At 44.4% G+C, this 26,861-nt stretch overlaps 1 protein-coding gene across 1 annotated transcript in view; it reads right to left on the bottom strand.

Annotated features, from left to right (window-relative positions):
• Nucleotides 1-245: 245 nt before the first annotated feature.
• Nucleotides 246-26,861, bottom strand: part of USP12 (ubiquitin specific peptidase 12) — a 118,761-nt gene continuing 92,145 nt past the window's right edge. Inside the window, exons 7-9 of the mRNA XM_088460280.1 lie at nt 23,596-23,793; nt 7,393-7,471; nt 246-5,267 (exon numbers count right to left, since the gene is read on the bottom strand). Coding sequence (XP_088316406.1) covers nt 5,166-5,267; nt 7,393-7,471; nt 23,596-23,793 — 379 coding nt within the window. The 3' untranslated portion in view covers nt 246-5,165. The remainder of the gene's footprint in view (nt 5,268-7,392; nt 7,472-23,595; nt 23,794-26,861) is intronic.

The raw sequence follows: 26,861 nt of genomic DNA, 5'->3' as shown, positions 1-26,861 counted from the left end.
AAGCCAAGACCCGGGTTGACCCAGCAATATCCCAGGTTAGAGGCTTGGTTTGAAATGGGTATTAATAGGCATTTAACAAGTGTGAGTGTTTTTGAGCAAGGGAGCCAATCAGAGGTGGGACAGAAGAGTTCTTCAGTTTGTCACACATGGATGTTAATAAATGAGGGCATCACATTGCAAGCAATACTCATTGACTGAAGCCTTCGTGAATCAAAGATACAAGTACACAATAGTTTAAGCTGTTTACACTTTTATTTCTTTAGAACAGGAAATCATAACACCACAACAGGTTATTCCAAGCAAGCCCTTTAATACACCCGCCAAACATCTATAAATCTGTATCAAAAGTGCAACGTTTTATAATTTATAGGTTGTTTAATACATCTAGTATGTTAACAAATAACATACATTTTTTTAATAAAACTCTTGCTTCCAATATACAAAATAATGAACTGCTGTTCAAATCAACAATTATATAGTTACACAGCAATCAGATCCACTATTTACAACTGAAAATTCCCCCATCTTGACTACCCCTAAAAAATATTTATATGTTGCTTCATATGTTGGTCATTTTGCTTGGTTAATACAATTATCTTAAATTTTTTTAATTTTTTTTTTTATAAATTGCTAAATTTCAAGAATTTTACATTTTCAGCTGCACTAGAAGTAAAAATTTATTTATTCAGAACCATCACCTCATAATTCGTACAAAACAGACATTTATGAAATGGGCTGCAAATGTGAAGTAAAAAATAATAATAAAAAACAAAAAGAATCCTATGAACACTTAACAAATATAAATGTTTACTCTCACTGTTAAACTATAAAAACATGTCTGATAACAAACCTTGGCTGTTTATTTTTATAAATAAAACTATGCTTTAGGAAAACAAAAACTGTCAGTTAATTAATATATATATGGTACTCCATAGTGGCATCTTTATTATGGTACACAGCAGGATTAGGTTTGTTTGTACATATAGCATCAGGCGGCCATTTTGAATCACACAACATAATAGTCTTTACTTCAAAATATGGCAAGCTACAACAGAAATTTATTTTCTATCAATGGAGCTATGGAAACCTTTCCATACATATAACAAAATTATGACAGAAGTATATGTACCTAAATGAATTTTTTTTATGTAGGAACTAAAACAAACATTTCTAGCACAATGCATCGTCAGTATACAACTATGCTCATATTATTCAGTGTATTCTCAATAAAACTTGGTTTGTATAAAAGAGTTACTAGGGAGATTTACAAATACTTATGGACATAGAAAATGGGCGTCCACAATATGGAGGAATTTCAATTAGGCGCATGGTGTACCCCACAGCTATTTGAACATGCTGCCCGATTCAATTAGCTATGGGAACTACGTGTGCTAAGTTTCAGAGGGTGGAATTTTCCTTGCAGCCTCTGGGGCTGCCCCCATAGATTCCAGCACTTACGGGTTAGCGCACAACACGTTTACCCATGGTTTACCATGTGGGGGGGCCTATTAATTCAATAGTTCCAGGAGTGGAAGCTGGAGCTATTCTCCACGTGGCAAACTCCACGTCTAATTGAATTCCAATTACAGCACCTTAAATGCAAAAACACACACACACGACTATCATTAGGGTATTGATAATATCACTTAGGTATAGGAAAAAGTATTTTGCATAAAAAGTCAGGTTATGTGAAAGCGTTCTTTGTGGCCTGACCACACACATACAGTATATATAAATCTTTTATACAAAACAATTTGTGCATTACATTTAGTAACCACTCAATAGCACAGCAAAAAAACAAATTCACCGATTCTGTGATATACAAGTGTCTTGTATTTCAACAGCCTCAATATATTCTACTAAAAAAAAAATTCATTTTAAAAGGCAAAGAAAATCAAAGGATGAGTGGAGCATGTAAGATGGCAGCAAAGCCAAGGTTTGGTATGAATTAGAGCATGTGGGATATTAGCACTACGTGTAAATGGCGGATTGTCGCAGCCTTTGCAGAACTGGTAACTGGGCCTCTCTCAGCAATAACTGGGCTACAGGCTCTAGGTAATCTAAACTATTGAGCCAGAAACATGCAGGGATTGTTCCTGAACCAATAAAAAAAAAAAAAGTGTCTAACGCTAGTTTATAAAGCATTGGAATAGCAGCAGTAAATCTCTATTTACTATCCAGTCATACTATCGAACAGCCAACTGACTTCACTGTTATCTTATGGTAGAAAATGTTTTCTTTAGTAAATACAGCCTTCTATTCTCAAGTAGGCCCAAGTATGATTTATTTATAAAACAATCTTTAAAGACTATGGTTTGAAGTTTCGCCACACAATGGAAATAAAGAAATGGTAAGCAGGATGACAAAGCTCACTCACCCACTTTTCCAATTACATTCAGTCACTGTCAGACAATACACGAGAGGCATGAATAAACAGGTAACACACACACAAAACAAACAAAAAAAATACATGACATTTTATACTCTGGAAACTATGCGGTGTGGTCATTACTATATTATATCTTACCCTAAAAAGAAAATAAAAAATTTGGAATTTATTAGCTATTCTTTATATTGGTTATAAAGAAATGTACTGTGAAAAACACCACACACTGCATAAACGTGGCGCAATTTCAAATACGTATCCCAACATGCGCCAGCATCGAACACACTCAAGAATACAGGCAGTAGGGAACCCTAAACACTCCAGACGAAGAAAATGGCATTCCCCCCTGTCCTATCCGCCAATGGCTTAGCTAAGAACAGTCACAAGCTAGAGTAATGAAGGTTGACACCTGCATTCAGTAATCAATAAAAGCATCACATTAGCATCTTTCAATTAAAAGGTATGTAATTTGACTAGAACAATCTTAAAACATTGCACACGTTACTAAACAGTGAATCATTTTCCATTATCTTTGTTACTCTTTATATAATATCCCACTGAATTTGTGGGTCAATTCATAGTAAATGGTCAAGAATTAAATTAATTTGTTGCTTTACCATTTTTTAAATGTTTTAATTTTTTGTGTGTGTGATGACCCGTTAGTTAGTAGTCAGAACCCACCACTACTTTATTTTTATTTACCTTCATATGAAGATGGCGGCCATTATTGTATCATGGCGTATATTTTTTCAAAAAATTTGGAGTTTGATATTTCAAATTTGGATTTTGATATTCTCTTAGTGTAGCTTCGTTCCACATGGAATATCAAACTACAATTTTTTTTACAGTTAAACTGGCCACACATCTAAAGATCTGTCCAACCAGCCAACTAGTTGATTGGTTGGAATAAAAATCTAGTAACGTATGGGAGTAAATTATGATCAGCAATTTGCTCCTAAATGTAATAAAACAGATGAAAATGGTTGTTCAGACAAGTTGTGTTAAATGTTTCATCTAAACAATTTGTTCAAACAGTTTTTGTCCATTTTTTCGGCGTTTGAGAGCAAATTGTTGATTGTCATTTGCTTTCATACCTTACCAGATTTTCAACCAACCAATCAACTACTTGGCTGGTTGGACAGATAATCTTTAGATGTGTAGCCAGCTTTACCCCTCATAGAGTACTGGGTTTGCTGTGAATTAGAATTTTTTTTTTCAGGTCCCCCCATCTGATATATTAGAGGTCAATTTAGGCGAATAATGAGCAATTCAAAGTGCTCTAATAAAAAAAAGTAGACAAGATAGATAACTCAAAATTTGTTTGGCAAATCTTTGAGTATAAAGCTATTCCCCCCCAAAAAAATTACAGCTCCGAAATTTTATTCCTTTCCATTGAAATACAATCCAAAAATTAGACTTTTTAAAAAAAAATCTGACAATTAACTTTGGGCTTAAATTTCAGTCATGGAAAGTGAGGTAGGGAAAATAATTGTGACAAAAATGTAGCTTGAAATGTGCTGAAAATAATTGTATTTATCCCTGTTTTCTAGGACTTTTCTGAGCTGAGATATTGCATTTACCCCAAACGTCCGCAACAGTGAAAAATGTCATACGCCATGATACAAAAATGGCCGCCATCTTCCTATGAAGGTAAATAAAAATAAAGTAATGGTGGTTTCTGACTACTAACTTACTGGGGTCATCAAACACAAAATATTTTTTTTTTAAAAATGGTCAAGCAACCAGGGCTGGACCACTCCACATGGATTGACCCCTCTATATTCTTTGTGTTGTATATATATTATGACTGTTTGTCACGTTCCTCTGGTTGTACAAGACCAGCATTCTCTGACCAATAAATTAAACACATTACAAATTTACAATTTAGTGATTATATTTTGTTTCGAGAAGCAATGATTTTTTTTTTTAGCCAATTGCAGGTGTTAAAAAAGCCAACATCGGTGACAGCGAAAATAAATGAAAGGATCTTTAATAAACCAGCAGCTCCCCCAAACAACAGGGGGAATAACAGGTGCTGGATATTGCTCCCAATTTTATCATCAGTGTCTACTCTGTAGCATCTCCAGGCATTCAACTGACTAAAAGATTCAAATACATCTCTCTCCCCTCTCTAAGAAAGGCAATTGCGGTTGCTGGGCGCAAATATATAGAAATATATATTTTTCTCTCTATTATTCAGTTTGAGTTTTTTTTTCGTCTTTTTTTTTTTTTGTAAGAGCGGCTTAGGTGTTTAGAATTCAGCGGGTCTTTTTTTCACTTTTGCTTGCTGTGAGGGGTGGTCAGTGAGAAAATGCGCAGGCTTCTGTCCAAGTTTGCAAGCATCCTCCACAAATGCTGTTACAGCTAGCTAAAATAAAATGATTAAAAAAAAAAAAAAAAAAAAAAGACTATAAATCAATAACTGGACGTTCAAGCCAACTATAATATAGATAGTCTGTTTTCATTTAGCATTGTAAGTAGTAGTGATGGGACTGTATGGTGAGCGTGATTCCTGAGAGCAAATAAATCAATTATCGTGATATGAGTATCTTTGTTTCCTTTATCCGTGTTCTTTGCTTCAGCGTGTGCAAACTGCGCTAATGCCCCCCTGAGCTCCCCATTCTCCTTTTTCTATTATTTGTTTTTCCTCATGTCTCTAGTTTGTTAGATTTATACATACATATATCTATACATAGATATATATATCAGTGCTTTCTCCTTGTTCCAAGTGTCCAGAGAAGAAATGAGGCAGAATGTTTGTCTTTGTCACAGTTCTCATTCAGTCTCGAGACTGGTAGAAGAGAATATACCCAGATTCAGAGTTCTTGGAGATGTCAGACGTCAACCCGTAGAATTCTTCAATAGCTTGTGCATCAATCTTCTGCATAAACAGATAATACAGGAATTATAAAGATCTTTGAGAAAAGTGTATACATTTAGCAGTGCTAAGTAAAGGGGAGATACAGAGTAAGGTACCAGCCAATCAGCTCCTAACTGCCATGTCACAGGCTGAAAAATTACAGTTTGGAACTGATTGGATGGTACTTTATCTCCATCCAAGGCTTAGTAAATAGACCCCTAAGTCACTATACTTAATCTTTTCCTCTGCTGGGTCCAGTTTTCCTCTGCTGGGTCCCCTGCCACCCCCTTCCCCACCAGAGGCCTAGCCTGTGTGCTTGTGTGATGCGCATTGAACTGTAAATAGTCCATTTAAATTTGACACCAACCTCCGCTGCCTGTTACCCACCTCCTGTTTCATGCACGGGCTGTGGTGTCGTTATTTGAATCATTCTGTGGCTTTTGTATAATATAACTTGCTTACTTACAATATCACTGCAATTTCAGATAAGTCCTGTCAACAGGATAAGAAAAGTTTAACTGGTCAGCATAAGTTATTTATGGTGGGTACACAATAGGACTATGTGTACCCGGACGATAGGTCGACCCTTACAGGCCAACATTTCGTACCGCGGGTACACAATGAGCGATGTAATGAACGACATAACAATCCCTCGTTCCGTCCTTCATGAACATGCAAGGAGCCGCAAGTGATAACGTGTGTGCAGCACATCAAACCTGAGGACACTGCATTCGACCGTGGGAGCGCGCATATCGTGCATACACACTGCACAATATATTGTTACGATTTGGCAAAGTCTCAGTGTGTACCCAGCTTAAAGGTTTTGAAGGTAGAAAAAAAAGCAGGAGGTGCTCCGATGGTAGTGTGGAAATGTAGTATATTTATATTAGTATTGGAAAAGTCATTTTAATTTAAGACAAATTATATTATAGTTTTATGGCCATTTTTAATCGCTCTAGATTGCAGGTTGTAGATAATCTGTGGACACATCTGCAGAGCTAGTGCCAGGTCACCATGGTAACTAACAAAATGGCCCCTAGTGTTTAGAGTTTACATCACCACTATTTGAGCCACATAATGAGCAAAAGGAGGAACAACACATTCTGCCAGCCCTGTGTGTCTTCATACATTATACTAGTCACCACTGTGTGGTGATCATGGTGCTGAATATACTTGGAGCTCCCATGTATCATGATTTTTCAAAGGCAAATAATGTTTTTTGTTACGGGGAATCCATAAGACACAGGGGGTCTCTATCAAAGCTTGGAGGGGATAAAATTGTGAGAGATAAAGTATCAACCAATAGGCTTCTAACTTCCATTTTACAGACTGTGGGCCTAATTTATCAACAAGTTTTATAATTCACTAGGGATAAAACTCATTGTGTATGGTAATAGTGCTCCAGCCAATCAGCTCCCAACTGTCATCTGTTTAAAAAATAACAGTTGGAAGCTGATTGGCTGGAGCACCATTTGTCATACGCAACCAGTTTTATCACTCACTGCGAGTGATAAAAACTCGTTGATGTATGAGACCCCATGTTTGAAAAAATAACCGGTTGGTACTTTCTCTCTCACAATTTTATCTCTCGCTGAGCTCTACTACCCCCCCAGGGCCCCCACAATAATTTACATACAGTGCATCCTGAAAGTATTCACAGCGCTTCAAACTTTCCACATTTTGTTATGTTACAGCCTTATTCCAAAATGGAATAAATTCATTTTTGTCCTCAAAATTCAACACACAATACCCCATAATGACAACATGTAAAAAAAGTTTTTTGAGATTTTTGCAAATTTAATAAAAAACAAAAAAAAAAATAAGAAATCAAATGTACATAATTATTCACAACCTTTGCCATGAAGCATAAAATTGAGCTCAGGTGCATCCTGTTTCCACTGATCATCCTACAGCTTAATTGGAGTCTACCTGTGGTAAATTCAGTTGTTTGGACATGATTTTGAAAGGCATACACCTGTCTATATAAAGGTCCCACCTACACCCCAATGTCTCCTTGTGGACCCTGAAGAAGAAAATTAAAGTTTTTCTTTTTGCCCCCAAAATGACAATCTAGTTTGGAATTCTGCTGCAGTAACAAGGGGAGACATTCATTTTTACAGGTTTCCAACAATGGCAAGTGACTCACCTCTACGATGTCATCATCAAACAGCAGCCAAAAATCATGACTCTTCACTATTGCAATATAATGTCCTCTATTTGGACCACTGTTAGATTGAAAAAAAAAATATATAATTTTTTTAATACACAATGCTTTAGTTTAGTAAGAACACAGCAGAAACAACATGCCCGTATACCAGGTAACATTTTTACGTATTTTTGGAAAAGCATCTTTTAAATACATAAAGACTTGTAGCAGATATTAGTGTAAAAACAGGGATTATGCACTCTCACCAGGAGAACAACCCTACTGAGAGGTTTTCCAAAACTGGTTAGGCTAGTGTACAAAGCTTTCTTAAGGCCCCCACACAGTGAGCGATATAGCAGCCGATCCAACGGTTTTGAACAATATCGCCGTTATATCATTACGTGTGTGGGCATGATATCGCCTGCTGCGCGCTCCCATGGGGTTGTCCGTCGCTCCTTCAGATCTTTTTGCATGCTCAATTGATCTGGGGGAATGACGTACGATCCCATGCAGCGCTATGCGGGTGGGGGAGGGAGGTGCCGGCATATTGGGCGGTCGGCCACCGGATCGCTCAGTGTGTGGTGACCGTCCGATATGTCGGCCGTCGCATCACAAGGTGCATATCACACCATGTATGGGGCCCCTTTACAGTGTTATTGTACAAATATTCATGCACACCGTGACAGTCATGCACAACGCGCGCACACCGTGACAGTCATGCAAGCACTCCACTTTGGTGGCAACTCCTCAATGGCTAAGTACTAATCTCAACTAAGAGTCCTCCCACACATTAGCAGAAAAAACAAGAGATATGGTAAGAACTTACCTTTGTTATCTCTGTTTCTACGAAGTCCATAGGGTCCACAGGGTGACCTTGGGGTATAGCTGGATCCTGGATCCTCGGGCACCACGGAGTTAAAGCTTTCAGCTGCTCCCAGGATGCACTTTGGTCCAACCTCCCCTATACCCCGCCCCCGAGCCACAGGCACCTCAGTTGGTAAGCAGCCCAGGCCGGAGGAGGAGACGAAACAGAGAGAAGGAAGACTGGAACACACAAGAACCATACTCACAGAAATGGGAGACGGAAAACCGGTGACCAGTCACAGAGCCCATATGAAGCCAGGTGCGTTAGGGCGGGTGCCCTGTGGACCCTATGGACTTCGTAGAAACAGAGATAACAAAGGTAAGTTCTTACCATATCTCTTGTTTTCTACTTCAGGGTCCATAGGGGTCCACAGGGTGACCTTGGGGATGTCCCAAAGCAGTCCAACTAAGGGCGGGGACGCTCCTGTGCTGATAGGAGAACCCGGCGCCCAAAGGATGCATCCTGAGAGGCAAAGGTGTCAAACGCATAGAACCTCAAAAAGGTCTGAATGGAAGACCAGGTGGCCGCCTTACAGAGCTGAACAGCAGAGGCGCCACGGCTAGCAGCCCAAGAAGGGCCCACGGACCGAGTGTAATGAGCCTTAACAGAGGCTGGAACAGGTAAACCCTCCTGCATATAAGCCTCAATAATAACAGAACGAAGCCAACGGGCCAGAGTCTGTTTGTTGGCAGGCCAACCCCTCTTGTGAAAACCAAAGAGGATAAACAAAGAATCCGACTTCCTCACACAACTAGTCCGGTCCACATAAACCTAGAGTGCACGGACAACGTCTAAGGAAGCCTCCCCAGCCGAAAGAACAGGCGACTGAAAGGCTGGTACAACAATTTCCTGATTAATGTGGAACCTGGAAACCACCTTTGGCAGGAACTCAGGACGAGTGCGAAGCACCGCTCTGTCCTGATGAAAAATCAGAAAAGGGGGACGACAAGAAAGCGCCCCCAAATCTGAAACCCTCCTGGCAGAAGCAATTGCCAAGAGGAAAACAGTTTTAAAAGTTAGCCACTTGAGCTCCACTGACTCCAAGGGCTCAAAAGGCGGACCCTGTAAGGCCCGAAGAACCACCGCCAAATCCCACGGGGCCACAGGTGGCACAAAGGGAGGCTGGATTCTCAAAACTCCCTGGAAAAAGGTGTGTACGTGCGGCATAGCAGCGATCCTGCGCTGGAACCACACCGACAGAGCAGACACGTGCACCTTCAGCGAGGAAAGACGTAATCCTAAGTCCAAACCCGACTGAAGGAAAGCCAGAATACGCGAAGCCCGGAACACCTGGGGATCATAGTTTCTGGCCTCGCACCACTGAAAGAAAGTGTGCCACACTCTGTGATAGATCCTCGCGGAAGCAGGCTTGCGCGCCCTCAGCATGGTGGTAATAACGGAGCTAGAAAAGCCCCGAGACCTCAGGACGGCTGTCTCAAGAGCCACGCCGTCAAAGATAGTCGACCCAGATCCGGGTGAAGACAGGGCCCCTGAGACAACAGGTCCCGCCGTTGAGGTAGGATGTACGGAGCGTCGATGGACAGGCTCCGCAGATCGGAGTACCACGGCCTTCTGGGCCACGCTGGGGCCACCAGGATCAGTGTGCCTCCGTCCTGTTTGAACTTGCGCAGGACCCGAGGCAGCAGAGATATCGGAGGGAACAAATAAGCCAGTTGAAACAGCCATTTCACCAACAGCGCGTCTATCAGACTTGCGCCTGCGTCCCTTGTCCTTGACCCGTACACAAGCAGCTTGTGATTGTGACGGGACGCCATCAGGTCCAGCTCTGGCAGCCCCCACTTGTCCACGAGTAGTTGGAATACCTCTGGATGAAGCGACCATTCCCCGGGATACACGTCGTAACGGCTGAGGAAGTCTGCCTCCCAATTGAGGACTCCTGGGATGAAAACTGCCGAGAGAGCTGGAATATAGCGCTCCGCCCAAGCCAGGACGCGGGACACCTCCGACATCGCAGCTCGACTGCGAGTCCCTCCCTGGTGATTGATGTACGCCACCGTGGTGGCGTTGTCTGACTGCACCTGAACGGCCCTTCCGTGAAGAGCGGTGCCGGACAACTGCAGGGCTCTGTATACTGCCCGCAGTTCCAGGATGTTGATGGGAAGAAGCGCTTCCTCCGCCGACCAACGACCCTAAAGTGACAAGGAGCCTGTCACCGCCCCCCAACCCCGGAGACTGGCATCTGTCGTGAGCAGAACCCATTCCGGGATCCAAAAGGGGCGCCCCTCTAGGAGATGAGCCGTCTGCAGCCACCAGGCTAGGGACAGACGCACCTCCGAGGACAACACCAGCATCTGAGAGCGGATCCTGTGTGGCAATCCGTTCCATTCCGAAAGAATCAGCCCCTGCAGGGGCCTGGAATGGAACTGGGCAAACTCCACCATGTCGAATGCCGACACCATGGACCCCAAAACTCTCATCGCTGAGTGCACCGACACTCTGCCACTGCTCAGACAACTGTGAATCCGCAGCTTTAAAGAGGAGACCTTCTCTGGAGTCAGAAAAATCCGTTGCTGACGAGAGTCCAGCAGGGCCCCCAAATGAACCATCCGCTGTGATGGGATGAAGGAGGACTTCTTCCAGTTGATCAACCAGCCGTGCGCCTGTAGACAAGCGACCGTCAGGTGGAGATGCTGGATCAGTACCTCCGGGGAGCTTGCCAGCAAGAGGAGGTCGTCTAGATACGGTAGCAACCGTATTCCCTCGCTCCGAAGATGAGCCGCCATGACTGCCATCACCTTGGTAAATACCCTTGGTGCCGTGGAGAGACCAAAGGGTAGAGCCCTGAATTGGTAGTGGTTGTGGAGAATAGCAAACCGCAGAAACCGTTGGTGCGATGTTGCTATAGGCACATGGAGGAAGGCGTCCAGGATATCCAGGGAGACCATATAGTCCCCTGGTTCCATCGCCAGAATGATGGAACGCAAAGTTTCCATCCTGAATTTGGGAACCATGAGAAACCTGTTCAGGGACTTCAAATTGAGAGCCATTGGGTTTCTGCACCAGAAACAGCGTAGAGTAATACCCCATCCCACGTTGAGACTGTGGCACGGGTATAATGACCCCCGCCGTCAGCAAGGCCTCTATGGCTTCCTGAACCTGCAAGGCCTTGGTTTTGTCCTGAGAAGGACTTGTGCAAAAAAACTGGCCAGGCGGCCTGTGCCGAAAAGACAGGGCGTACCCCTGGGAGACCACTTCTCGCACCCAGGCATCCGTGGTGGTATTGTGCCAGCACTGGGCGAATTGAAGAAGTCGGCCTCCCACTCTGGGGTCCCCCAGAGGGAGGCCCGTCCCATCACGCAGAAGACTTATCTTCTTGCTTGGAAGAAGGGCGCCTAGCACTCCAGGCTTGCTTCTTTGGCTTTGAGGCGGTCTTGGGTGTGGACTGCCTCGGGAAGGACTGACCCTTTGCCTTGCCCTGAACCCGAAAGGAACGAAAGGCCGAGCTCCGGACCTTAGCAGGTGTAGTAGCTGAAGGGAGGAAGGCTGACTTGGATTTTGCCAGGGTATCTACTATTTTGTCCAAGTCCGGACCAAATAGTAATTCTCCATTAAAAGGTAAGGCCTCCAAGCCTTTCTTTGAATCCGCGTCTGCTCTCCAAGACCGCAACCACACGGATCTACGAGCAGACACTGCTGCCGCCGAAACCCTAGAGGTCAACAGGCTAGCATCCAACGATGCTTCTCCAATGTAGGAGGCGGCATCTCTCATCTGTCCTAACAACGCCCTCTGGACGTCCGGAGCTTCATCCGTAAACGTGTCCTCCAAGGCATCGGCCCACCCCTCAATGGCCTTGGCCACCCAGGAGATGGCCATGGACGGCCGGGCTACAGCCCCTGAGAGAGAATAAATAGACTTTAGACAAGTCTCCACCTTCCTGTCCGTAGGATCCTTCAACGAGGATATAGACGGCAATGGCAAAGTAGCACTCCTGATGAGGCGTGTTACATGGGAATCGACTGCAGGCGGAGTTTCCCGTTTCTTACAATGCGCTTCCGGGAATGGATAATTGGACGCCAAGCGTTTCTGTGGCAGGAAACGCTTACTGGGTGTCTGCCAGGCCACCGCCAAGTGATCAGTCAACTGATCAGACAAGGGGAACGCTGCAGAAGTAACATTAGCTTTTTTAAAACTAGGATACCTCGACTTGGGAGCGGGTGCCTCATCCTCAATCAGAAGAATGGCCCGCACCGCCTTAACCAGAGCCCGCACATTGATGGAAGACTTAGTGTCTACCTCCTGGACTGAGGCATCTGAGGCTGAGTCATCCTGCACCTCACCATCATCCGAGGACCCCTCAGAATCCGAAAGATGCGCAGCCTGCGCCATGACTGAGCGTTTAGACGCCCTGGAGGGCACGTCACTGCGCAACATCGACTGAAAAGCCGAAGATGCTGCCGCCAAATCTTGGACAGTGTGGGAAAGCGCATCCACCCAGGGTGGAGGAGCTGCCACAGGAGCCTGAAACGGCACCACAGCCTGCTGTGCCACAAGGGTGGACTGAATATACATTGGCAACCCCGCATAGGGACCAACAGGCTGAGACCCCGGGGGAGTCTGCAATAATTGTGGGACACCCGGGGAATGGGGGATGGCAGGCAGGGGCAACGCCCTAGTAGGGGCGGCAGTCGGGACCGACAGACGGTCCGCGATGGACACCAGCACCTGGGAAAACATCGCCCATGGTGGCTCCTGCGACATGGGAGGTTTAGACATACCAGGGAGCGCCTGGCACCGTCCGCACAGGCCGTCCTGTGACAAACCCTCCCTATCAACTCCTGCAGAACAGCGCCTGCAGGAGAACAATACCGGAGCCCCGGAGTGCTCAATCTCCTCCTCAGACATGACTTAGGAAGAAAACGTGCGCACTCACCAGTGTGCTGAACGACAGCCCACAATATGGTACTGTGTAGCACACAACTGTATGTGACGGACCTCACAAATACGTGATTTATATAGGCGAGGTCTGTAGAAACACCCTTCCCCCGCACACCTGTAGGGCTTGTAGGAAGATATACTCACTGCACCTTTCCACTACAATCAACCTGCCCAGATTCAGTGTCTGGGAGGGCTATAGTGCTGTGTACACTGTCCTTGTCGGGGGAGAGGTACACAGGGGGACCGGTCCGCGTGCTCCCTGAGAGTATCCACGCTGCCACAGAGAAAATGGCCGCTGGAGACCTCAGAGGAGTGGCCCGAGTAGCTGCAGCTCAGCGACGCCAGACTACTAGCTGAAAGGCGCGCTGAGCTGAGGGGAGGAGCCGCTAGACAGGGAAGGCTTCCTCCCCTGGCTAGCATATTTAACCCCCGGGTTGCCGGCATCCCGCTTGCCGCATAATTTACCCTGCTGGTCTAGTGGTCTGGCGGGGTATGCCTCCGCTGGAGGGGGGGGCCGCCGCCACCGCTAGCGCCCCCGGTCTGTCGCCTAGACCGGGGGCATGGGACTGCATTTACAAGGAACCCGCGCACCGCCGCTAATCAGCGGTGCGCGGCTTACCTTAATCTCCCCGGCGTCTTCCGGCAGCAGTCTCGGGGGAAGCCAGAGTCCGGCTAGTACAGACTCTGGCTTCCCCCGCCGCGATCCCCAGTTCAGTGCTGGCGTCGCGGCGCCAGCAGGGAGAAGGAGCGGCAGCGTGGGCTTCTGTACAGACAGCCCATCGCTGCCGCTCTGGAGAAAAAAACTCTAGTAAAAAAAATTAAACTAAGTTAAAATAAAAAGCTTTAGGGGGCTGCTCCTGCAGCCCCCCCCCCCCGCAGGGTGACCCGACTCCGGCCGGGCACCATCTTAAACTGAGGTGCCTGTGGCTCGGTGGCGGGGTATAGGGGAGGTTGGACCCAAGTGCATCCTGGGAGCAGCTGAAAGCTTTAACTCCGTGGTGCCCGAGGATCCAGGATCCAGCTATACCTCAAGGTCACCCTGTGGACCCCTATGGACCCTGAAGTAGAAAATTTCCATTTAACATCATTATCCATGGTTAATGTAATCAAATCTGATCAGACCTGGCTAAAAGGCACAGGAGACAGCAAATATAAGAGTTATGGTATAACATACCTTTGTTAACTCTTTTTCTTCAAGGTCCATAGGGTCCAAAGGAACTACCTTGGGGAATTTGTGGTTTGGAGGAAACCCGGCACCAAACAGTCAACTCTTTCCTCCCCCCAGGAAGCACTGGGTCCTCCCCCACATATACCCCACCTCCGGCATCAGTTTTGTAAACAAGCCCATTGGCAGGAGAAGGAAGTACACATTACACTATAAACACTCATACAATAAAAGAGGGAATCAGTGACAAGGAGGAACATATCCCACTGAAGCTAGGTGTGTCAGGGATGGTGCCCTGTGGACCTCAAAGAAAAAGTTAACAAAGGTATGTTATACCATAACTCTTATTTTCTTCTTCAGGGTCCATAGGGTTCACAGGAACTACCATGGGGATGTCCTAAAGCAGTTCCCTTAAGGGTGGGGATGCTCCTGAGCAGACAGGAGGATCCGCCGCCCAAAGGAAGCATCCCGGGAGGCAAAAGTATCAAATGCATAAAATTTGATAAAGGTATGGACGGAAGACAAAGTGGCTGCCTTGCACAGCTGTTAAGCCAAGGCACCAGGCCTAACCACCGACGAAGGTCCTACAGGCAGAGTTGAATGTGCTGTCACCCTGCTGGGAACAGGGAGATCAGCCTGCGTATAAGCTTGAGAAATAGTCATATGCAGCCACTGAGCCAGAGTCTGTTTGTTAGCAGGCCAAAAAAATTTGTGAAAGCCATACAAAACAAACAATGCATCTGATTTCCTGATGGAGTGAGTACGATCTACGTAGATATGAACCATATTCAATGAGGTTCCACCAGCAGAAAGGCCTGAAGACTTGAAAGCCGGTACAACAATTTCTTAATTTATATGAAAACGGGATACCACTTTTGGAAAGTAGCCTGCCCGTGTACGCAGGACTGCTCTATCCTGGTGGAAGATCAAACATGGGGGGTGACACGACAGTGCAGCCAAATCAGAGACTCTGCGAGCTGAGGAGATAGTGAGGAGAAAAGTGTCTTCGCTGTCAACCACTTGAAGTCCACTATATTCCAAGGGAGGAGCCTGTATAGCCATGAGAACCAAAGACAAATCCCACGGTGCCACCGGAGGAAAAAAAGGTGGCTGCAGATGGAGAGCACTCTGCAAAAATGTTCTAACATCTGGCAAGGGAGCAATTTTACGCTGAAACCAAACTGAGAGCGGAGTCTGTACCCTCAATGTGGCCAGGCGGAGACCAAAGTCTAATCCAGCCTGGAGAAAAGCGAGAACCCGAGAGACCCTAAAAATCTTAGGATCAACTTTTCTATGGGAACACCACAGAAAAAAGGAATGCCAAATTCTGTAATAGATGTGGGCAGAGGAAGGCTTTCTTGCCGCAAGCATCGTATGAATCACAGAACTAGTAAACCCTTTGGCTCTTAAAACTGAAGACTCAAGAGCCAAGCCGTCAAAGACAGACGAGGTAGGTCCGGATATAGGCAGAGACCCTGCACTAGCAGATCCGGCCGAAGGAGGAGTGTGAACGGAGTATCTATGGAGAGACACATCAGGTCGGTGAACTAATGGCGCCTGGGCCAAGCCGGAGCTATTAGAATCACCCTGCCGTCCTCTTGCTTAAATTTACTGAGAACTCTTGGTAGAAGAGAGAATGGAGGAAACTGGTAAGCCAACCTGAAATCCCACCCCACTGCCAGCGCATCCACGAAGGCGGCTGTGGGATCTCTTGTCCTGGACCTGTATCTGGGGACCTTGTAATTCTGGTAGTCTCCACTAGGAGCTGGAAGACCTCCGGGTGAAGAGCCCATTCTCCGGCATGTATGTCCTTACGACTCAGGAAGTCTGCTTCCCAGTTGTGGATTCCTGAGATGAATATTGCCGAAATTGCCTGAAGATGACATTCTGCCCAGATGTATCGTCCGCTGAGTTGGATAAAGGGACGACTTTATCAATTGACAATCCACCCTGAGGCTGTGCCAATATCAGGTGGTCGTCCAAGTATGGCAGTATCCTGACTCCTTCTGAGATGAGCAGTCAAGACTGACACCCGAGGGCTGTGGACAGACCAAAAGGTAATGGTAATGTTGCTGACAAACAGCAAAACTCAGAAACCCTTGAGCAATAGGTACATGCAGATATGCATCCCGTATGTCCAGGGAACCATGAAACCCCCAGGTTCCATTGCCAGCATGTCTTTGTATATCCCCGTCCCTGAACGCGAAATGTCTCTGATTATGTCCAAGAATCCAAATAAACTCTTATAGAGAAAGGATTATGGACAGTCCCAGTAAAGTATTCTCGTGACATCTGTAGGATGGGTGTTCTGATGTTAATGTTATACCTCTTCGTTCTCCTCTCCACCTCAAATATAATACATTGGCACAGTATCAGGAACTTGGTGAACACTATATTGCAGGATAGGTAAGAATTGGCTTGTACTTCCCAAAATACTGCAGTTTGTTCCTGCTGGTTCTCCTAGTCCCGGTGCTTGCAGAGGTGGTGATGAGGAATGGTGTGGGGGTGATGGATTGTGTTGCTATACACTACGTATGACTCTAGACTCCAGTCTTATTCTACAAGTATAAGCACTATGACTCATCAGAGTCTTAACCATAACTATTAAAAGATTACTAATTGTAATAAAAAAGTTCCAAGGTGCGCCTTGCACAAATAGTCTCTTGTAGTAGTTCTGTATATCAGGGGCATGGCCCAACGTGTTTCAGCCAAAAATATGGACTTTTTCAAGGTGCCTACCCTTCTCCGTGTTGCCCTCTAAATAGGCTGTACATTTAGCTCCTCGTTGTGTCCTCGTTGCCGGTGTTAGCGTTCCCTGCACTTTCGGGTTTGTGATCGCGTCATCGCCGATTTGTACTGATCGGGTTACATGCACTAGAGTGTGCATTGAAGTCCCCATAATTGCCTTACGCATGCGGCGGACATTTTGGTGGTGTTTTTTTCTAATTATGTGATCTTAGGTGTCAAGCGGCGGCCATCTTTTTGGTTGGCTATATTTTTTGGGACTTAGAATGTGTATAAGAATGCGTCTCTTAGTAGTGAGCGGACATTTTTTTGGTTATACATTCTATGCGGATTACTCGTGTGTACCCATGATATTCAGGTCGATCACTTCTGTTTAACTCATTATCAGTTAATCTGTCTAAAATTACTTGTATTTGGCTGCATGGTGTCACTTGTCTATTGATGAATTACCTGATTATTTGCAATAAATAAAGATATTTAAGTCTATATCCTTATCTACCTTTAGTGATTATTATTATTATTCTATATCATACATTGTATTCATAATGTTACATCTATATGAATTATGTATATGGTTCTTTCCTTTCATTTTAATAGAACCTATTCCGACTGGTGGTCAGTGTTGATTCAGGGAATTTCTTATAGGGTATCCTTCTGTTGAAAGGTGATCTGAGTTGGGGTGTTATTTGATACTCAAGAAAGGCTCTGCATGGACCTATGGATCTATATTTAATCCTTCTGGGATGAGGGTGTGTAGATTAAATATCCATCTGCTTTCTATCTTGTCTATCCTGACGTTGTGGTCTCCTCCCCTCCAATTAGGTGTAACCTGGTCTATTGCTAAGAACTTTAATCCCTTGGGGTTGCTATGGTGTTCTTTCTTAAAGTGTTCTGACACACCATGCGGTTTAAAACCAATTTTGATATTACGAATGTGTTCTCCTACTCTTGTTTTCAGACTTCTAGTAGTGCACTCTACAATATTTTGGCCTTTTTGTTGAGGAAACAGGATAATACTTGATCATAAACATTGAAGGATACACAAAAGAATGCACACCATTAACTAGGATTAACCCAGAGCGCACTACTATTGTATTTACAGTATATGTTTCTTAAGAGGTTGGGATATCTCTAAAAGTGGAGCAGCTAGGGAGATTCCAACAAACGATCTAGAGCGCTGTAATTCCTATCTTTGATCCATTGCCAGCATAATTGACAGTAGAGTCTCCATACGGAACTTGAGCCCATAGATGAATCTGTTCAGAGTTTTCCGATTCAGAAAAGAGGGATGAGACCCATTTAGCTTCTGAATCCAAAAAACAAATCTGATTAATAACTCCTTCCTTGTTAAACAAAAGAATCGGGATCACCCCCCTAGAATTTAGCAGGGCATGAATGGAAAATAACCATGAGCACCTGGTATTACCAGGGGGTCTCCCATCCAAGTACTAACCAAGCCCAACACTGCATAGCTTCCAAGATCAGACGAGATCGGGCATGTTCAGTGTGATTTGGATGTAGGTTCTACCAGAGGACAAGGGCCTAGATAGATTCTGATGGGGGAGTTGTGCAAACAATCTTCTGGGGAGCAACCCCTTAGGAAAGTGTCACGTAAAAAATCCCAGTAGGGATGGGGATTTCCCACTTAATGCACTCTTCTTGTGGGAGAGGGTAAAAGACACTAGTCTTTTTGGAGTCTGGAACAGTTTATCTAGAGTGTTCCATGCTTTCCCCATAAACTCAGTGAGCTGTTCAGATTGAGGTAATGCAGCCTAAACCACCTTCTGGTGTCTGAACAGCAGGTTTATTAGGCTTTAGGAGCCGGTAGTTTATCTTCTATACTGAGGATTGAATTAACCGCCCCTGCTAGAGAGGAACAGCCACTGATTCCTCCTCCTCTACAAGATAGGCCCAGAGGGTGAAACCTGTGAATCCTCTGCCTCCTCAGATGATATATCAGAACCTGAAAGCAGGGTGGACTGAGAGGATAGTCCAGTCCATTTATATGCTTAGACTGCTGATGAGTTATTCGTCTGTAACATCTGCAGATAGGTAGATGCTAAAAAGCCAGATTCTGAACTGAGTGGACATAACCCTCCAGGAAGAATGTATAGGAAGAGAAAACATAGCAGGCTGTATTCACTATGGGAAATCTAAAATTGGAGGCAATGTGGGGCTGCCCACTAACTGTGTCATAACCTGAGACCAGGAGGACATTCAAGGTGACCCCTGAACAGGAGCTGGCGAGGTGGACTGTTGTGGTGTATAGCAATCAACTCACTGTCCACCCTGTATGAAAACTTGAAAGGTTTACAGCACAGGCCTTACATGAACCCAGCACAGGGACAAAAGGTTTCGGTTTCCTTTGTCCTGAGACATGGGAAATATATGCAAGTAACCTACCACAAGTGTAAGGTTAACAATGCAATGTGACCCCCTTCACAGAAAAAAGAAAATGTAAAGCACTCTCTAACCCCCATACACCAGGTAGTTGGGGGTTAGGAAAAAACAAAAAGAAAAACAAAATACATTTCTGCAGCAGAGTTAGCATAAGTCACATAAACATGCATATAATATATTTTCAAAAGGGCATTGAAATCAACTACCCAAACATATAAGTTTGGTAGGATCTACATGCATATAAATATATTTACACATGGGCACTAAATCATAGTCACATTGGTAGGATATAAGTGCAATGCATACAAATATACTTACAAATCAGCACTGAATCAACTTTATACAAGCAGTAAAAGCTGTTAGGGTTCCAGTGCTATATACTTTATATACTTTGGTCCGAAGAGAAAAAGGTATACACACAGAGAGCCCAAATCTCCCCTCAGCAATGCTCAACTGCAGCTGAGCATCTCTATTAATTAGGATAGGGCGATGGGCAGCTCAGTGTTCACAAGTAAATGTGAAATACAATTTAACCTGATAGTTGAGGGTTAAATGGAGCAATAGCAGTGATAGTTATAACTGACAGTCACAAATAAAACCTGCATGCAATGTGACCACCTTCACAAATATCTAGTAAATGTGATGTACAAAGAAAACCCCTATACCCTCCAGGGGGATGAGGAGAAATAGCAGTGATAGTTATAACTGACAGTTTAGAAATAAAAGGCAGTATAGAAACACAGCACCACCAATCAATGCAGATACAACCTTTAGTTGCACATGGGCCCTGAATCAACTACTCAAAACCCTAAGAGTTGATTGCTAGGACATAGAGCTTTATATACCTGGCCCCTGGGGGAGAGGTATACAGGGAGATCCCAACACCTCCCGAGACCAAATCGCTTTCAGAGAACAGAAAAGTGGTCCGTGAGCGTCTCATAAAAAGAGGTGGGCAGTGTCTCTCATGCGCGCAAAACTTCCATAGCCCCGGCGTCTGGGTCGGCAGAGGGGCTGCCGGGGTGAGAGCTTCCCTCCCCTATGCTACACAAACCGATCGGGAATGCTGGCCTCTCAACAACAGAATGAGTCTGAAGCTCGTTCCCGCCTCCAGGCGATTTGGTCCCGGTTGTCTAGTTTGGGAGCGGCGTACCGGGTCCTCACTGCAGCAGCTTCCACACATCTCCCATGCTGGGAGCCCGGACTGGCTCACTCTTACCGGACTTCCCCATGTCCTCCGGTTGCAGTCCAGGTCACGGCATCGCAATTTAGCATGCTCCGCCGCACCCTGACGAAATCACTAGATTATTGGTGTTGCAGCGCCGACAGGGGTAGATTGAGTTTAGCAGCAGGGCCTCTTATAAGAAACACCAGTGCTGCGACTCCGAGTCAAAAGGAAATACCCCCCCCCAAAAAATAGGGACTGTTTTCAGTCCTGTAGTGTTATAACGGTGCTTCTCCTGCTGCACCAAACCAAAAACTGAGTACCTGAGGCAGGGGTAAATATGGGGGAGGACCCAGTGCATCCTGGACCCGGAAAGAGTTGACTGTTTGGTGCTGGGTTTCCTACAAACCACATATTCCCCAAGGTAGTTCCTGTGGACCATGAGAAAAATAATAATATGGCAAAAGGTGAAAAAATAACATTAATTACACAGCAGTTCAATGAAACCTGACTATAGATATGGGGGCACAGCTCATCTACCAATATCACTATTTCATTAACAGAGAGGAGATTCTACTCTTTGCACCAACACGTCTTACTAGACTCTTTTAAAGGACCAGGTTTAAATGATATAAAATAGCAGACATAGATATGGAGGGAGATGCACAAAGACTTGGAGAGTGATAAAGTGGAGTGTGATAAAGTACCAACCAATCAGCTCCTGTCAGTTTACAGGAGGTACAGTGCCTTGCAAAAGTATTCACCCCCTTTGCATTTTTCATGTTTTGTTGCCTCACAACCTGGAATTAAAATGGATTGTTTGAAGGTGTGCATCATTTCATTCACAGAACATGCCTACAACTGTGAAGTTGTGTTTTTTTTACATTGTGAATCAAACAACATTTAGGACAACATGCGTGCATAACTATTCACCCCCCCTAAAGTCAGCATTTTGTCGAGCCACCTTTTGCTGCAATTACAGCTGCAAGTCGCTTTGGATAAGTCTCTATGAGCTTGCCACATCTTGCCCCTGGGATTGTTTCCCATTCCTCAAGGCAAAACTGCTCCAGCTCCTTCATGTTGGATGGTTTCGGCTTGTGAACAGCAATCTTCAAGTCTGACCATTGATTCTCAATTGGATTGAGATCTGGGCTTTGACTAGGCCATTCCAACACATTTAAATGTTTCTCCTTAAACCACTCGAGTGTTGCTTTAGCAGTATGCTTCATGTCATTGTCCTGCTGGAAGGTGAACCTCCGTCCCAGTCTCAAATCACAGGCAGACTGAAACAGGTTTTGCTCAAGAATATCCCTGTATTTAGCACCATCCATCTTTCCCTCGACTTGAATCAGTTTCCCAGTCCCTGCTGCTGAAAACCATCCCCACAGCATGATGCTGCCACCACCATGTTTCACTGTGGGGATGGTGTTATTGGGGTGATGGGATGTGTTGGGTTTGCGCCAGAAATAGCGTTTTTCTTTGGTGGCTGAAAAGTTACATTTTAGTCTCATCTGACCAGAGCACCTTCCTCCATACATTTGGAGAGTCACCCACATGCCTTTTGGCAAACTCAAATAGTGTCTTCTTATTTTTATCACTTAAGGTGCATTACACACGTAATGATTATGTACTCAAAGATTTTCTGTCAGATTATCTGATTATCTGTCAGATTTTCCCTTGAAAAAGTGAATCATTTTTTGAAGTGTAATGAACGATTTGTACAATGATGAACGAAAAATGTTCCTTCCCTTAATGAAAATCATTATGTTGGACAGTCTGAAATGGACGATGAACTACAAATGGGAACACGCTTGAACGATCATCGTTCGTTATAACTAAGAAACTGAACGATTTTTTGAACGATTGAACAACAACGACGTAGTTAACGACAAATCGTTCAAAAAATCGTTACGTGTGTATGCACCTTAAGTAATGGCTTTTTCTAGCCACTCTTCCATAAAGCCCAGCTCTATGGAGTGTACGGCTTATTGTGGTCACATGCACAGACACACCAGTCTCTGCTGTGGAACTCTGCAGCTCCTTCAGGGTTACCTTTGATCTCTGTGCTGCCTCTCTGATTAATGCCCTCCTTGCCCGGTCTGTGAGTTTTGGTGGGCGGCCCTCTCTTGGCAGGTTTGTTTTGGTACCATGTTCTTTCCATTTGATGATGATGGATTTGATGGTGCTCTGGGGGATCATCAAAGATTTGGATATTTTTCTTTATAACCTAACCCAGAATTGTACTTCTCAACAACTTTGTCCCTGACTTGTTTGGAGAGCTCCTTGGTCTTCATGGTGTGATGCCTCTTGCTTAGTGGTGTTGCAGTCTCTGGGGCCTTTCAGAAAAGGTGTGTTTATACTGACAGATCATGTGACACTTCAATTTCACACAGGTGGACTTCATTTCACTAATTATGTGACTTCTGAAGGTAATTGGTTGCACCAGAACTTTTGAGGGGCTTCATTACATATGCACATGCCAATTTTCAGAATTTTATTTATATAGATTCTTTTTTAGAGATTTTTCTCATTTCACTTCACCAAATTAGACTATTTTGTGCAGATCCATCACATAAAATTCAGATAAAAAAAAAAATAAAAAAAAAAATTACAGGTTGTAATGTAACAAAAAAAGGTAAAATGTCAATGGGGGGGTGAATACTTCTGCAAGGCACTGTATTTGAAAAATGCAGTTAGCAGCCGATTGGTTGGTACTTTATCACTCTCCACTTTACCACTCACCAAGGCTCAGTGAATCTTCCCAGTGAGTGGTCAGTGAGTGCCACTGACCATTCATATATTGCCCAGCATATCGGCATTGCTATCTTGTAGATAACAGCGCCGATAATCATACATCAACTCCCCTGTTGGCTGATTGGAGAGGTAAGACTGGTGTCGCAAAGGCTGCTCATACAGAGCCACGCTCAGGACATTTCACCATTACTGCAGCAGAAATAGTCAGTACTTGCCTTCCACAGTGGACAACCACGGCTACAAGATCATACATTCTGTCTGGGTTGGTGGCATCGCCCGATGTGTTAAATAGCCGAAGCTCTAAAGGAAACACAACTCTGTATGAGAGCTTTGTATATCGATGCAGCTGATCCATGTATTTGAACCTCTTTAGATGGAGAGCTAAAATCATAGGAAGCTTTTTTACTTTCATCCTAAAACAAACAAAATAAAATGAATTAAATGAGTTGACAGTGATTTCAGCACTTATATATCATTTTACAGCAGCACATGATGCAGATGAGCCGGTTATTAAATGGCGTCTTTAAAATGAACACAATCAAAAGTCCAAACTGCGGCACAAGATCTTATTAGAAGTTTGAATTAACATTTTGTTCCTTTGAATACATTTGTACACATTGATTAAAAAGACAAAATTATACGCACAGCATAATGCTGCGTGATGTAGTTTATTTTAATGAAGCATCAAACATTTCTTTGTTGAGAAGACAGAAGATCCTTTGAGGTATTAATTTGAGCACTTGCTGCTGAACAATTAGACCCCTAATTACACATGCAATATACTGTATGAGGAGAATGTCACTGTCAACTCGGATAGGAAAAGTTTCTTACATATCGTACAATTATATTTTTTTCTGGCAGCAAACTGGTATAAGGAGACACAGTGATATGTTCTGCATATTGTTGTCAGAAGACAGAGATTAGCCTGGAAAATGTAACCAGTTTGTGGACCAGATAATGATCAGATGGTCTTCTCTTTTCTAAGCAGAATTTTTATGCTTTCCTGTAGTGGTACCCAAACGTTCTGTAATCACAGCACCCTAGAGTATCGGCAATGTTTTCATGGCACCCATAAGCCAAAAGTGTCTTATTTTTAATAATAATTGCTGGATTTCACAATATGTAAATTGAGTTTACTTGCCACCACCACTCATGTCTATCACAGGATCATAAATAATCTGATTTGGTCCTGCTCAACCCGTTGCACCACGGCACCCAGTTTGGGAGCCACAGCTTTACTGTTTTCTGTCTCACATAAAATAAGGTATTCCTTAAGCTGGCCATATACGCTACAATTATCGGGGCGACCCGCTCGACGTCCACGGATCGCCCCGATAATTGTAGCGTGTGTGCGGGCGACCGAGGGTTAAATATTGCTCGGTTGGGCATACCGGATTGACCAGCATGCCCGTCCCATGCGATATTTATGGGGTAAACTGTCGGCCGCATCGGGCAGCGTATGCCCAGCCGCGGCTGACAGACAGACATTTCCGGTGTAACAGGGAAATGTCTCCTTCCCCGTGGGAGAGCGCAGATATCTCACAGTGTATGCCGCGGACATCTGCGAGTGGCATTCAGCCAGATAAAATGTCTGTCGGTCTGACAGGCATTTTATCTGGACGTCTATGCCCAGCTTTAGACTACATATACAAATCTAAAGGACAATGAAGGCTTTCACTAGGTGAGATAAGGGAATAAATGCATTTTCATTTATATACAACAAGTGTTGGACCCATTGTACCCCCCATTACTTACCCTGTATACAGATGTGTCCTGATACATCTAGCCTCAATACGCCACACAGCGCAACTTTCCTGGCATGAGTGAGCTGCCAGGCCCTGCGCTACTCTGCTAGTGTCGGGCATCTGTTTTTTAGGCGAAAATGCGTCTAAGTCAGCAGACTCAGCTAATTAATGCGATATGTGACGTATGTCTGTGTGCACCCGAATCTGTATATGAACCACAACGGACCTTGGAATGAAAAAAGGTGCGGCAGCTACATTGTACCAATTCGCATACAGATACAGAGACTCAGTCGGACACAGATATACAAGTGTCGCATATCAAATTAGAAAGCACATTCTGCTGGTGCATCGTATTGCTACTTAGGGGCGAATTAAATTAGCCGCGAAAAGTCAAGGTCTGTGAAAAGCGCGATGATTTCGCCTCAGTCGACTGTTTGGACGCGATATTTTCGCCATGCGCTTCCCTGTTTATCTCCCTATTCAATTCCAAAACACAGATAGGCGAATGTATTTAGTAACAAAACTAGCGAAAAGGACAGCATATTTTGGGGACATCAGTCTGTACCCCAAAAAAAGCCTCGCTGACCATGGAAATCAATATAGAAGAGTATTAATAGCCCTAATAAAATTATTTAGTGGTCTTAAAATGAATCAAAGGGCTGTTGTATGCATGACAAGTGTGAACAAATTATATAATGCAATGCTGAGAAAAATAAGTACCACACATAGATGGGTACTAGTATATTATGGTGTCTCTAAAGTGAAGATTTAAAAAATCTCAAAAATACACCTGCTACAGCCTCCTGCAGTCTAATAGCCCCCCCCCCCCCCCCCCCCACCGCCAAATACCTAGCCCTCTACTTTTTACCCATTTTCACACACTTTTTACATTTTTGCCCCAAAACTTACATGTCTCTTTTTGGAATTAAGATAATTTATTTTGACAAATTAGTCATTAGTGAGGGTGTCCAAAGGGTCCAGAACCAAGTCCCCACATTTGTTCCCCAAAATATGGATTTTGCACTTCTTCTCTCCTGCCTTTTTGTTGGAGAAACTTTTGCACCTATTTTTGCCGATTTTTGAGATACTTTGAAAATAGGCGAAAAGCGCAAATCGGTGAGAACTTTTCGCTGATCACTGCTTTTCGCCTCTAATTGAATTCAACCCTCAGACGCATATTCGGCAAAAAAAGACCGCCCGTCGCTAGCATAGTCTTAAGGGACCTGGCGCACAGAGAGGGGCTTTTTAGTGCGTCTGCAACAAAAATGTAAAAAGACATCTGTAATTCGCTATGGTCTGTCACGTCCGTCTGTTGTAGCAGTAGGAGCCGTTGGGAGGGGGCGCATCCCCACTCCCACTGTACATGTCAGTTTCAGGACATACCATAGAGCAGGGGTCTCCAACGTTAATTGAGGTGTGAGCTACTTCAGAAAAACGAAACCTCCTGAAGAGCTACTAAAATTGTAGAAAATTGTAAATAAAATGTAAGCACAGGCACATTACCCCGTTACTTACCGACTGCAAGGAGGTACGTGCAGTAGATAAGCAAAAACATATAGGCAGGGCTGCTGTGTGATATTCCTGCAGGGCTTGGCGGGAGTCACTCGCTCCGCCGTAGCGTAGACGCCATGGGTGGAACCACAGAGAAGCACGTCGGGGGATTGCTGTAGAGGCTGCGGTAATCACCTGACCTGCTTCCCTGTGGCTCCACCCATAGCGTTGATGCCACGGGGGAG

Source organism: Taudactylus pleione, unplaced genomic scaffold (genome assembly GCF_031769625.1).
Source record: "Taudactylus pleione unplaced genomic scaffold, aTauple2 ptg000043l, whole genome shotgun sequence".
Classification (NCBI taxonomy): domain Eukaryota; kingdom Metazoa; phylum Chordata; class Amphibia; order Anura; family Myobatrachidae; genus Taudactylus; species Taudactylus pleione.
Note: the sequence above shows the minus strand (reverse complement) of the source record. Positions and strands in the feature narration are given on the sequence as shown.